At 38.1% G+C, this 14,127-nt stretch overlaps 1 protein-coding gene across 1 annotated transcript in view; it reads right to left on the bottom strand.

Moving 5' to 3' along the window:
* SLC24A4 (solute carrier family 24 (sodium/potassium/calcium exchanger), member 4) overlaps positions 1-12,262 on the bottom strand; it is a gene marked incomplete at its 5' end in the record, with an annotated part of 32,096 nt that extends 19,834 nt beyond the window's left edge. Inside the window, 8 exons of the mRNA XM_010192828.1 lie at positions 3,184-3,326; positions 4,369-4,422; positions 5,136-5,161; positions 6,135-6,209; positions 6,920-7,023; positions 9,578-9,662; positions 11,685-11,759; positions 12,186-12,262. Coding sequence (XP_010191130.1) covers positions 3,184-3,326; positions 4,369-4,422; positions 5,136-5,161; positions 6,135-6,209; positions 6,920-7,023; positions 9,578-9,662; positions 11,685-11,759; positions 12,186-12,262 — 639 coding nt within the window. The remainder of the gene's footprint in view (positions 1-3,183; positions 3,327-4,368; positions 4,423-5,135; positions 5,162-6,134; positions 6,210-6,919; positions 7,024-9,577; positions 9,663-11,684; positions 11,760-12,185) is intronic.
* Positions 12,263-14,127: the final 1,865 nt, after the last annotated feature.

Raw genomic sequence — 14,127 nt, 5'->3', positions numbered from 1 at the left:
AAAATGAGTTCTCAATGAGCACACTGGGGTAGTAGACAGATCTTTGGTTTCACAGAGAAATACGCCCTACTCAAAGAATCCACTCTATAATCCCATTTTGCAGCTTAGTATCTTTAACGGAGAATAGAACTTGTAGTGATTTTGCATTTGACAAACATAAAGGAGCAATTATCGTCCCCCCGCCCTGCCATCTAAAAAAATTACCCTTGTAGATTACTGTGGTTGATGATGCAAATAAGGACCACATCCATCCCAAAGACTCTTACAGTTAGAGAGTAGCAGCTTTTCTGTGAAGGAATATATATCCAGACAAGCTTCTGAGAAACCACTCCTCCCACAAGACACTACCTAGGAACCAGTCCTCACAGAAGTGGTCTCAAACAGATTAGCTTAACATTTGCTAAGACAAAGAAAAGTAAATGTTTGACAGCAATCCTGCTAAGGCAGAAAGGCCAGATATCTTTTTAACAGTCTCATCAGATTAACTGCTCTCAAGTGAGTTTCTCCAATGAAGTCTCTGAAGTGCTTCTTTATCTTACAGCATCATGAAAAACAAGGAAGCACTGTAGTTACTCTGGAACTGTTTCTCAGAGCACTAAGGAGACAGTGAACAAATATACTCAGCTTTGATGAGATACCATGATAAAAAACTCAGCACTGATGTAGAATAATTACTATTACTATTACTATAATTACTATGATTATAAATAACTGCAGTTGCTTTGACTTACTGCAGCACATCGCTCCTATATTTCCATAACAGCTCTTCAGTCTCAGTCTCTATGCCCATAAACATACATACCTTGGCCCCCATATGGCACAAACAGGCGCCACCTAAAAATTCCAAGTGTCTTTCACAGGCATGAAACAGAGAAAAGCCTTTTTTGTTTCTCCTTTGTGATATTCCTTAGAAAAATATCTTCTGAGAATGGCTTTTAACAAACTACCCAAACTTCCTGCTTACCATGAAGGGCAGTCACCAATAACCCTGTCAAAATCAATGGGAAGCTTCATGCTGACTTTAATTGACTCCTGATCAGGACCTCAGAAACCAAATTTTTTCAAGAGTTTCTGGTTTTAGGCAAGAATCGAACCATGCCACCTGATGGAAATGTGGGTCAACATAATAAAAGCCAAGGTCAGTGAGCCATGTGTTTGTACTTTTAAAATACAAACACTATTCACAAAGTACAAATATTTTGCCTTTACCTGTGTGTGTGGAACTCACCCTTGAAATTGAATTTATCTTATGGTGAAAATCTCTTTCTGAAACTTCAGTAATGGAAGCTTTTATATTGTACCATTGGAAGCTCTTGAAAGTAATAAAACTTAGAAGCATAAAAGAGAGCTGTGCAGGACATGAACCTCACTCTTATCTGCACTTTGAGCAACAGACTAACCACCAGTAGTAGGAAAAAAGTTTATCACCCAAAGCAACAGATCTTTTTTGGGAAGTAATCAGACTCTGCTCCTGAGAAAACACAGATTAAGGTTAGACCTACACCTTGGTGAAGCCAAGGAAGGTTTTTTGGTGGATCCTGAAACTTGGTAACCACTGGTTGAAGTAAGGCAGAGGGCAGCTCTAGTTCGCTCCCTACTCTTGCTTCTGAAAGCTGATGCTTAGCAAGGTGCTGTTCAGATTATGAAGCCAGCCAAGCATCAACTAACAGCAAGTCACTGATAGGTTATGGCATATTCTGACTCAACAGAAGGGAGATGCAATAGGCAGGCATGTGGTGGTTTTCTGGGACAGCTTCTTGACACATGAAGCACCCTTCTACAAAGCAGCTAGGCTAACAGTGCCATACTCCTCACTCACTGCTCATACCAAACTCTGTCACCTCCTTAATGTCTTCTTTGCACCTTCTCTCGTTCCAGGTAGGTTTGCCTGTTGGTAACACCTACACTTTCACACTTTGAACAATGGTTCCTCCAATGTGCACAAATGCACAATGCATTTGTGTAATGGGTGCTGGAGAAGGTAAAGAGAATCTGACTGAAACTGCAGTCTCAGTGCATCTTTGAGGGAAATCAGAAAAGAAATCTGTTATGGACAGTTGCCAGCAGAGACACCATTCTTATGAGTTCAAGTTTTTATTTGCTTTCTTGCTCCTTTTTCCTAAAAGTTCTGCATGTTCTTCACAAGCGTTAAATTCTTCACATTTCCTGAAAAGCGGCAAACAGGCAAGCACTCTGTGCTATCATCCCTGTACCACACAGTGGCTAGAGAGGAGAGCATGCAAGGAGATGACATCAGAACCCAACAAATGGCTCAGAAATAAAAACCATTAATATCTGTGTTCTTTCACTGGATGACTCTTTTCCTGTGTCTTCACTTGAATATATAAGTAATAAACACCCTAGGTTTCCAAATGCTACCTACACTGCTGCTGAGCTCAGTCTCCTAGAATGTGAGAACAAAGCAAGGAGACCTCACACATTAAGAGTAGTCCAAAAGCTCACTAAATTATATGGTTTGTACTTTGAAGGTAGAAATGATTTTGCTCTACAGAGAGAAGAGGGAATGGAAGAGAAGAGGGATAAGACAATGATAAAACAGGTTTATAAAGCAGCCAAAAATACCCAGATACGTTTGCTTACCTTCAGTACCAGAAGCTGGGGATCATCTCCTTCCCCTTTATGACAAAGACACAGACAGCAAAGAATCTGCATTTCTCAATTTTACATATGTCCTTGGCTATCCATGCAGAGCTATTTAGGCATGAGAAAGCCATTCTTCTGAGGATCTGAACTCAACACATGATCCCTCTTCCCACTGATCTGCCCATGTGCTTTCCTTCAACACCCAAGTCTTGAGCTTCTAGTTTCAAACTAATTTTTGAAGTGAAAACTACCTTCCTGGCAAAAAACCCCCAAACCAATGAAATTCTTTTACAGTATTGTAGCTCAACACCAAACAGGAGATAAAAAGGGAGCAAAATTGCCAATGTGCAAAGCAGCTTGTTTTCAGAATATATATTTTAAAAATTGATTGGATTATTTTTATCTGGCAGTCTGACTGGTGGATTGTCAAGTTAACGCAATAAAGATTCCTGCTTATGATTGAAAAATAACACAGTTTTGATCTGCATTAAAGAAATAAAAAGTATATCCTATGATTTAATAAAAGAAATAAAAAGTATATCCTATATCTTTTTCCAAGTCCTGTCTGCTCAGCCTTACCTTTCCATAGTAATGGAATGGATGGGTCATCACAACTAGAAGCATAACATTTATTACCATCTTCCAGCTCATTGTTGACTGTCTCACCATTTCCAACATTCTTGCTTTTAAGGGTGAAGAAATTTTGCATCCTCACATTGTACCTGAAAGTTAAAAGAAAAAGTTTGAAAAGGTGAGATTGTTGCATTTCCTTGTCAAACTTCTAAGTGTCTGTGAACAACTTACATAGTTAAACAGATGCATGTTCTTTAACAACTAATATGAAGTTAAGAGAAAGGACTATCCGATTCAATGGAAAACTGAGAGGACAGCAAGGGCTGCACCTATCTATCATGAGATGCAGCAAACTGCAAAAAAGATATATAAGCAGATTTAGTGAAGGCAAAACACTGGAGCTGTGGATTTTGGAGCCAAGACATTCACTATACAACAGCTTCTTTCCTCCTACATCAGCTCGCAATTCACCTCACTGTTTCTCTCGGTACTGTGTTCCCCATGGCAGGTACTTGAGCATTTCTGAGACCATACCCTTCTTCCCTTCTAGAAGAAAGAATCCCTCTATTTTAGCACTAGGGTGGGATCTGAGAGGGCTGCCAATGAACTAGGATGTAGGAGAAACGGTAGGCTGAAGTTCCAAAAAGGGTGATTTGTGAGGGGAGGGCACCAAGGGATAAGTCTAAGGAACTTGCAGTAGAAAGGTGGACTTAGAGCCCCTTGCACCAACAGTCATACCTCTGACTCTCTTGCCAGAGGCAGTCACGCCACAGAAGAGGGATGTCAGTATACTATCTGGTATCAGACCAACAGTCTGAAGACCGATACATACTTAGCAATCTGTCTAGTCTTCCTTGACCTTGTTCTCCAGAGGTTACAAAATACGTGTAATAGCTGACACGCTGTATGCTTACAATCCAGAGCACTCGGTGGGCTTTTTAATGCACCTTTGTACAAATGACATTTTCTCTCAACTATCTCTGAAAGCTACTTGGAAAGGATGCATGAAAATACTTGCCATTGACTGAGTACAAATCTAGGGCATAACTGAATAAGCATGAAAAAGCAAGGGATCTTACACAGAAACATGACTGGCTGTATTGTCCCAGCAGGAAGGCCAAGGACAAAATCACACCCAAAAATGATGGCAAATTAACACCTAAAGGGCATACAGAGGAGAACAGCACTTACTTCATGATAAGTATGTAGAATGAATACATAATGATGAGTATAAGGCTTTCCCACCTCAAAGAGACCAAAAAAACAGTGTTAAGAGGCCATTCAAACAGCTCTAAGTTTACAAGTTCTATTCAGGAGCACACATTAAACAACTAGTACAAGTCACATTTGTGTACACAGGATTCACATCATAGCGATTAGATGGTGCCTCAGCAGAATGGGGGGAAGCAGACTCTCAGGTTCCAATAAATATGCAAATAAAACATAATGCATATATTTTGGAAATGTGCTATGCAGCCTGAAACCATAGCTACCCTCTGAGGATCATAAAGCCAAGGCCTTTTGTTATTTCAGTGCTGAAACACAGATCAGGCACTCTGACAGGACCTTTTTAGAAGATGCTTATGATCTTCCACAGGATCCCACTTTGGATTGTTCTTTGGAACACCTAGCACCTCCATAAATGTTAACCAGATTCTGTTAGCTAGAATCAGAGCAGCAGAACTTTGGTTACCCTCTCTGCACATATGAACCTTCAAGCCTTACATATACTTTACTTACTTTGTTAATGTTTTCAGGTTCTTAAATTTTCTTTTAGTTTTCCCTGGTCAACATAAAAAATATAACCAAAGAGAATACATAGGATTTCTTAGGTGTCAGATCCAGCTCATATTCCCAGCAAGCACGAATAAAAGCTAATTACACTGCAACCCTATTGCAGTGTAATTATCAGTCTCATGGCAAATACAGGGCTGTAGAGAATAATATACAAAACTTACCATTCTATTTTCTCATCATATATGAACTAGAAGAAGGGGAAAAAAAAGGAAACACATAAATCGACCATTTCTCTGACCTATCTTGAAAACCAGTAGAATTCATTTAATAAATATCAGTCATATCTAGCCCAAAGCTACTCAAGTTTTGACCCTTTCTAACCTTTCACTGTACGATCATGCCTCTCATAAAGCACAAACCTTGTGCACAAGGCTTGGATCCCTCTCAGTGATTGTTATAAATACTATTTAGTGTATTCAGTGTAAGCATTTGAAAGAGAGACAGATTTGTACACATGCACCCACATGGTGCACTGTGTAAATGACAGCAAAGCCATCTATTCTGAATAGACCTAACTCCGAGTCCTTTTAACAGCTAGGCTAGTTTGAGCAGAGAAGGCAGACATTTTATTTCTGCTCTTAGGCCAAGTGGTTATACACATTTTACTGCACCCTATGTAACTCCTGTAACTGAATGGGCAGGTAGTGGTCCATATTTATTACAAGACAAAGTGGATTCTTCCCCTCCTTGCCACCAGACACAGTAAAAGCGTACATTCAGGAACTACTACACTGCTTTAGATGAACAAAGTGATACCTCACCTGTGCAATACTTAGAAAAATAACCCAGAATCTTTGAAATTAAATTACTATGCAGATGAAAGGAACAGCCACCTTCCCCTATTTAAAATAGAGGTGCAGCTCAAAGTTTTTAATCTCCACAACAAGTAGTCCCCTAGGTCAGAAAAGAGGGGTAACTGTCCTGTGTAACAGACCGTAGCTACAAAATGAATGGACACTGATGGACATGATGGACACACTATGTGGGACTGTATGGAGTTTTCATATTTGGACAATATTGTGGAGCTGAGCCCTCACTTCCAGATGTCACTAGAACTAGCTAGGAAAGTAATTGTTTACCAGTGTGTATCAATGGTTAGCAGACTGGTCCTCCAAAAATTCAAGCAATGAAACACATTAATTGGTAAGAGAATTACTTACAACAATAAGTACTACCACAGATATTGTGTAGTACACAGAGTCCCGGAACACAGCCCACTGGGTGAGACAAACCACCTGAAAAATATCACACCAACAAAAATACGTGATTTTAAAGACAAAACAAAGGCCTCTACCTTGCAATAATTTAGGCATGTGGGCAGAATTATTATTAGCAATGATTCTGGAACAAATCACAGTTTTATGCTAACAGGAAGACATATCAGTCTGTTAGACAATGGATCTGTAATAACCCCCAGTAATAAAAATCATATAGAAACTTCCATTACTAAAATAGACTTCTTACTAATGATATTTTAATTGCTCATAATTTCAGTTGTAAAGCACAATTCATTGTACTGCAGCAAATCAATCGTTTCCACTTCATTATATTTGTGGATATATCGGACTTAAAACCTGAAAAAACACAATACACAGTCTAACCATCTACTGAGTAGATGGAGACAATCTCATGCTTGTGTCCTAGACTCTTTGATCACCATCAGTACCACAAAGGATTGGCAGATGCCAGTGAACAGTTGACTGTGAACACAGTATTGCATGAATAGGAACCAGTTTCCTCTATATGCCACATGTTCGGAGTGCTGAAACTACAGCTGAACTTTGTGGAAACATTTGCTATTTGTAAAGCATTTGTTGCAACATTTGACATTTTTCACAATGCCAGCTCATTTTTGGTTCTGACTAATACTCTTTTTTTTCTTTAATATTTGCTCATGGAAACCTCTAAATTGTAAGCAATTGAACTCTGTAAATATCTTACTAACCTGTCCTGCAAAAATTCCACAGACACCAACAATGCAGAGGATGTTGAAAACTGCTGAGCCGACAATGGTCCCTACTCCTACATCTCCATGAGTGATAAATACACCTGCAGAGGGAGCAAAACGTGCATTATTACCTCTGTCGTTTCATTTTAGGTCACAGGCAATTACATAGAACATGCTTTACCTGAAAACAAGAGATTGTTTGAAAGTTTAACCAAAACATGTTTCATAATAAATGTTTAACCAAAACATGTTTCATAATAAATGTTAACTTATCTGTGGAATATTTTGTGCTTTTAGTCTAACTAGCAGCTCCCCATTTTTAGCTTAACATCTTTACATATGCATTTTGATAAAAAGTAAATTATTTCTTAGCTAATTAATCCACCAGTGAGTCCTGTATTTCACAGCTTAGTTGTTAGAGGTCCAGTAATCCATTCAAATGAGTATAAAACATCTCCAGTCACATCAGGAGCATGGAGTTTATTTCAAACAGTAAAACATAAAGCATAAAAACCTTTCTCCAAGGTATTTATTATTTAGTGAGTTCTTCCTTGCAATGTCTTATGGTAGTAAAAGATTCTTCCCTTAAAAAACTGGTAGCCACTTCGAGTGCAGTAATGTGTGCTTTCCAACTTGAAAACAACTAGGATTCTGACTTAACCTGTTCTAGTACCAACTTTACGATTTCCCTTAGTACTGTGCCTCAGATATCTATCTGTAACATAATTGCATCAGAATTACAAAAATTTATGGCTGGAGTGGACCTTCAAGGATTATCTAATGTAATCTTCAGTGCTGAGACAGAACCACAGATAAGATGAATGCACTACAGACCTGTACTTACTTGTACTTTAAATCTTTCACGAAAGGAAGCTTTAAAGGCTTACGTTTGCTGCTTTTTAATAAGTTGGACATGAGGTTATAGTGCATGCCTTTAGAATGTATTCCCCTAAAGTTCGTAAAAACAGGATAGTACCATGAAGCGTACTAAAGGCTTTATTAAAGACAGATCTATCACATTTAAGCCACCATGCTGCTAGAAAGCTACAACCTAGCTGCCATTACTGAAATTTGGTGGGACAAATCCCATGACTGGAGTGCAACTACTGATAGCTACAGGCTATTCAGAAGGGACTGGTGTGGAAAGAGGTGCAGAGGGATTGCCTTCTACATCAAGAAATTGATAGATTGTAAAGAGCTGCCTCTGAAGAATACCCACAAGCAGGTGGAAAGCTTATGCGTAAGAATTAGAGACTGGGACAACAAAGGGAACCTTGTGGTTGTTGTCTACTGCAGGCTGCCTAATCAAGGGGAGCCTATCAATGAAGCCTTCTTACTCAAGCTACAGCAGGCATTGTGCTCACAGGCTCTTGTCCTGCTGGAGGACTTCAACCACTCCAACATCTACTGGAGAAATAGCACAGTGAGCTGCAGGCAATCCAGGAGACTCCTGGAACGCATTGAGGGTAACTTCTTAAGCCAGGAAATGGACAGCTCTATCAGAGAGGGTGGAATACTGGACCTGCTGGTCACCAACACAAGAGAGTTAATGGGTGATCTCAAGACCGGAGGCAGCTTGGGCTGCAGCTACCATACATTGATGAAGTTCACAGTCCTGAGGGCTATGGGTCAGGTAAAGAGTAAAGTCAGGACCCTGAATTTGAGGAAAGCAAACTTCCAGCTCTTCAAGCAGTTAGGTGATAGGACTCCCTGGGGAACTGCCCTCAGGGACAAGGGAGCACAACAGAGCTGGCAGATCTTTAAGGACGCTTTCCATAGAGTGCAAGAGCTCTCAATCCCTAGATGTAAGAAATCAAGAAAGGAAGGCAAGACGTAGGGACTGTTGCAGCAGGACAAGGGATAATGAATTAAAATTCAAAGAGCGTAGATTTAGACTAGATATAAGGAAGCAATTTTTTTACCATATGAGGATGGTGAAACACTGGCACAGGTCACCCAGAGAGGTGGTAGGTGCCCCATCCCTGAAAACATTCAAGGTCAGGTTGGACAGAGCTCTGAGCAACCCTGCTGGGGGTTGGACTAAATGACAATTGGAAGGTCCCTTCCAACCCAAACTATTCTATGATTCTATGAAATTTGCTGCTTTCCCCTTTCTCTATCAGTGTAAACCTGTGTTCTTCCTTCTCTTAATAGGTACTGCTTTTGCCATTTAGACTTCCTCTCTACACCAATAATCTTTAATATTTCAGAGATTACTTCAAATAATTCTGTAAGTAATGCACACCATGTCCTTCTACCTTTAACAGATCTGACTTATCTTTACATTAATTTGTTCTTTTCCCATGTTCCTTGTTCTCCTACTTCCTTGCTAAAATTAATTCTCTTTATTTGTGAAGAAAGAAGCCAAAGAGGCATCAAATATCTCAAATCCTCTCACAGGGGACTGCAATAAATCTCTTCTTTAACTTCCTATGTTCAGAACCAGCCATTTCTCTCTGTGTTTTGAGAGGAGATTCACAGTTTCATGAGATATTTTGAGTAGTTAATTATACCATGAACCACAGACTAGCTGACAGCTGCAACCGCTGATTATAAATTGGCAGAAGAATGGTAGCACTTTTGGATACCTCTGCTTGATCTGCTGCTGATTTTTTAACAGCAGATCTCACAAAAGCATGTGTGTGGGCTCCATACCTATAACAGATGCGAACAGTTCTGGAGTGGAGCTCCCTGCTGCCATGAATGTGGCTCCAGCAACATCTTCACTCAAATGTAGTTTCTGGAAGAAAAGCATTGGTAATTTCAGCACTGCTACTTTATTTATATTACACAGTTCTACTGCTACAAAGATAGAAGTCCTTCATTTTCTGGCCACGGTGCTGTTAAAGAATGGACTTGTCACTATGATACAAAACTAGACACTGCCTTTTGAGAAGGCAAATATACATTGGGCAATTAAAATTACCTACTTATATATAACTGAATAGCCAGTTGTGGCTTACATGTAGCTGATTAAAGTATCTCTGCAGATTCAAAGATAGTATAAACATCTCAATTTGTTTTCACCAATTTACATTAGCAACTCTAAACACAATCATTCAAGAATTAAGGGCAATTCTTGGAGCATTTAAATTTGAAAATAAAAATCCATAAGTGAAAATTATAACCTCTGTGAATAAATCTTACAAACAGCAGGCCTGATTCTGGCTTCACTTTACAACTGTGTTAATCAAAAGTGAGTCCACTGGCACACAAAAAAATAGTCCCATTAGACACAGAGACCTGTGTACTGTAGAAAGATCTATTTTTACGGCAGTGTCTCTTAAGCTCTAATAGGATATAAACTTTGAGTTCTCAGACCCACAGAAACGAGCAGCTCCACAAGTGGGCTGCATCAATTTAATATGGTCTGAAGATCTTTCACTTGAACTAAAAGGATGGCTTTTATGGAGGAGCTCTTTCCTTTTTGAGAGTCTCTAGACTCAGCTTTAATACGTTATTTTTCTTTCAAGGATAGAAAAGTGATTAGCGACAAACTGACCAGTACAGGAATCCTGTATTTTTCAGGCAGTATGCAACATTTTGAGCTGATGAAAATGGCATCCTACAGAACCTGACAAAACATCAACACAAGCCCTTACTGTATCATTTAACCATGTAACCAATCATACTGTTACAGGAGCTCAAACACAGGTGTGTTATCTGAATTCTTAGCTGTTTTAATGTACAGTAGAACATGAGACAAAAATCAAAGATTTTATGAAGGATTAGTGACAACTTAATTGGTACAACTCAACTGGTACAACTCAACATGGTGTATAAGGTGCATGCTGAAGACAGAACATGTGAAAAGGGAAAGAAGAGATCCCTATTGAGTATTTTACTATTATTGGCCACCTCCCTTACACTTCTATTTGTTCTTCTATTGGAAAGTGTAAGTACATAGCTCTGAGTAACACTAATAGGAATTTAATACATATATCCATAGAAATATAGGTTTTTTAACTAACTACAGGAGTTTTTCAGAACATGGTCAGGCATATTTTTGTTAAAAAGCAAAGGAGATGAGTTTTTCATTTTGCCCTCAAATAGGATTTTAAATCTGGTTTTGTATTTTGTGTTCATTTTGTAATAGTTCACCAAAGCCTTAGCTAACACAATGCTTACATGCAAAGTATAAATTCTACCCCACTCTGGTCAATTCACTTAAATAGAATCCTACATGCAATTTTTCAAAGTCTTCTCAACAATTATGTAAAGCAATTACATGTATTTACTGAATTTTTGCATATAAAATACATATTCTCACTCTGTATCAAATCAAGGCACATACTTTTCTCATGCATTCTCCCTTTTCTCCACTTCATGCTAGGACCACATCTGCTTGCTTTCTCCTTGCTGATAACAGTGGCAAATGTGCAATAAAATCTGCATAGCCAACACATTAATTTGTCTGGGTATGATTTCTTTTCACAAGCAACTTTTAGAACTAGAAGTATGATAATAAACCCAACTCATGCATATGTCATATCCATCCTAGCTACACGCTTCAGGTATTTAAGAATGGGTTTAGCCATCTTATCTCATTAAATCTTTCATTTTTTCTCCTTGCGTGTGTCCATGGGGACCAATGTGCCTGGACCACAGGTTCATCTCTTGATGGAAAGCTCAAATAATTTGAAAAGAACCAAGACCAACAAATTGAAAGGAATGAACTCCATAACAACAATGGCAAAAATGTTTAATTCTATAATATTCTCTAAGTAAATCTGCAAAAGAGGAATAAAAATCTTTAACATACCTCACAAATTTTCTCTAAGGACGGAACAAAGAAGTCATCACATACTATAGCCAAAGCATAGAACATATAAAGAGCCTGTAAAGAAAATAAATTCAGGAAATACTTTAGATATTTCCTATACATGAAAAGAGGGAAGAAGGCAATGCTATATTTATTCAAACTAGCAGAAATATATAGCTTATTTTTTTTATTTAATTCCAAATAAAAATATCTCTGCTGATCAATTTATGGCATAAAAACAGATTCTTGAATGTAAGATTAAGTTTAGAACAAGAATCCTTGCCAGACCCTAGAATATGAAAGGTTTGACATATAAATATATGTCAATAATATAAAAGGGTGCCACAACGGACTTCATATAAAGTAATGTTCAAGCCTTACAAAGCCTTGATGGCTTATGTAGTCAACATCTATATTTTCAATTAATTATTGGACCAAGTAATCTTCTTACAAGATAAATGAAAGGAAAACAAAAACGAAGCACATCAGAGGAAGACTTACGGCAATGATATGAAGCAGAACTCCTCCTTGCTGCCGTTCTTTGTTTGTAAATATATCTTCAGGAAATTCATTAATGGCTGAAAGAGAATTATATTTTTTAAAAAATTTTACAGCATCTATATATGGAAGATTGAAAAATAAGGATGCATCTGTAGAAATATATGACCAAAGTGAGTGTATCTTCAAACTTACTACATTATACCTTGCCACCTCAGAACCTCTTTTCTGCTTTGTAAAAAAACCAGAGAACTAATACTTAGGTGTTATTAATTATCACCATTTCAGTGACTTAAAGCAACCTCCACTATACTAAGAGTTACACATCCTTAATGCCTTACTTTTATTATTTTCTCCTCTGTGTCTCCTCCAGATACACTTCCAAAGTGATAGGCACAGGCACAAAATTAATGCTGAAATACTATTCCTGGCTTTAAGTGTGCCCTGCCTGGAAAAATTATGCAATGGTTGTAACCCATCAGGTTCTTCACTACAAACTTTTATTGGGCTCCACAGTCTTGCAAATAATTTCACAAAGATTAAAGTGACTCCAAGTACTTTCTCCAGAAAGTCTGCTATCGAAATCTGGCAAAGGAAGGAATGAAACAGAAATGGTAGGTGGACGATAGGAATGTGCAAAGACATGAGTTTGGGGATTATTTTTGGATGCCAGTGAAGTTGTGTGAAGCTCAGTTAAAGGATCTGTGTTCCTCACAAAGGCAACAGACTGAAAAAAAAGATTCCCGATAGTGGAGAGAAAGACAGCAACTAAATCAAAGGCCTGAAGAAATATATGATATAAAAAACAGATCGACAAGACAGGGAGCGATGGAGATCTACAGTGCCACAGACAGGAGTCTGGGAAGTGTAAGGGTGAAAATTATTTCAGCCACTGCATTCCAAATGCACTGAAGTCATTACATTATTATTCAGGAAGAGATGTTCCCTTCCGCAAGGAGTTGTAATGTAGGTTGACAACAAGATAAGCTCCAGAAGGTTCTTATGAATTTACCATAATATACTGAAACCTGGGGAAGGGAACAGAGGAAATATATGATCATCTTCCCCGTATTCAAGTCTGCCAGCTTAAAGAAATGCTTAAGAGTACAATATATGATACTTATGCTGTTCCATTTTCAATTTCAATGGCATATTTTTTCAGTTTCACAATATAATTCTGCAAACAATAACCATGAACAAGGAAACCAAGAATTTGAGGTGTGGTTGATGTTTTTAGCTACTAAACTCCAAACACTCTTAACCAGCATTCTTTTTGGAAATGTTGCGTGGAACTCCGTGAAGATTACACTTTTTAGAGTTTCTTAAATTTGAGTTACCTGTAATCACCAAACACACTTGAAAATCTTAGCTGCAGTGAGAGGATAATCTAGTTTCAAAGACTTGAATGACTTCTCATCCCCTTAGTCTTTGAGTTTTATATAAATACAAAAATTGTCTCTTCTCATCTGTACTACACACACCTACATACATTGTATATGTCTAGCCTGACAAAGACTTGAACAGTGTCTCCATGTAAAGTTGAAGATCTCATAGCTGTTTTTCCCTTAGTGCCCACTACCATAAGTGTATTACATTTTGAATCAATACACTGGCAGCAGGCAGTGTTCAAAACTTCATATACATAAATCATACCTTCCTTCCAAAAGTCAAAGTTACCGGTTTATTAAATGTCTTTAAATCCTCCAGTCTAATACTTGAAAGCCACTACAGTTTTGTTTAAAACTACTATAGGTCTATAAAATATTTCACATAAAATAAAAGTTCATCAACAACGACAGACTGCAATTCCTTTACTGACTTTCATTAGCCTTTTCAATAAGACCTGTTCCTACTGTTGTATTCCGACTGGAACTGATAATCCACACCTGATATGTTGAATAGAGCTTTCCCAAGATACAGGCACATCTTTTCTTTTAAATCTCAG

Source organism: Mesitornis unicolor, unplaced genomic scaffold (genome assembly GCF_000695765.1).
Source record: "Mesitornis unicolor isolate BGI_N332 unplaced genomic scaffold, ASM69576v1 scaffold9149, whole genome shotgun sequence".
Lineage (NCBI taxonomy): Eukaryota > Metazoa > Chordata > Aves > Mesitornithiformes > Mesitornithidae > Mesitornis > Mesitornis unicolor.
Note: the sequence above shows the minus strand (reverse complement) of the source record. Positions and strands in the feature narration are given on the sequence as shown.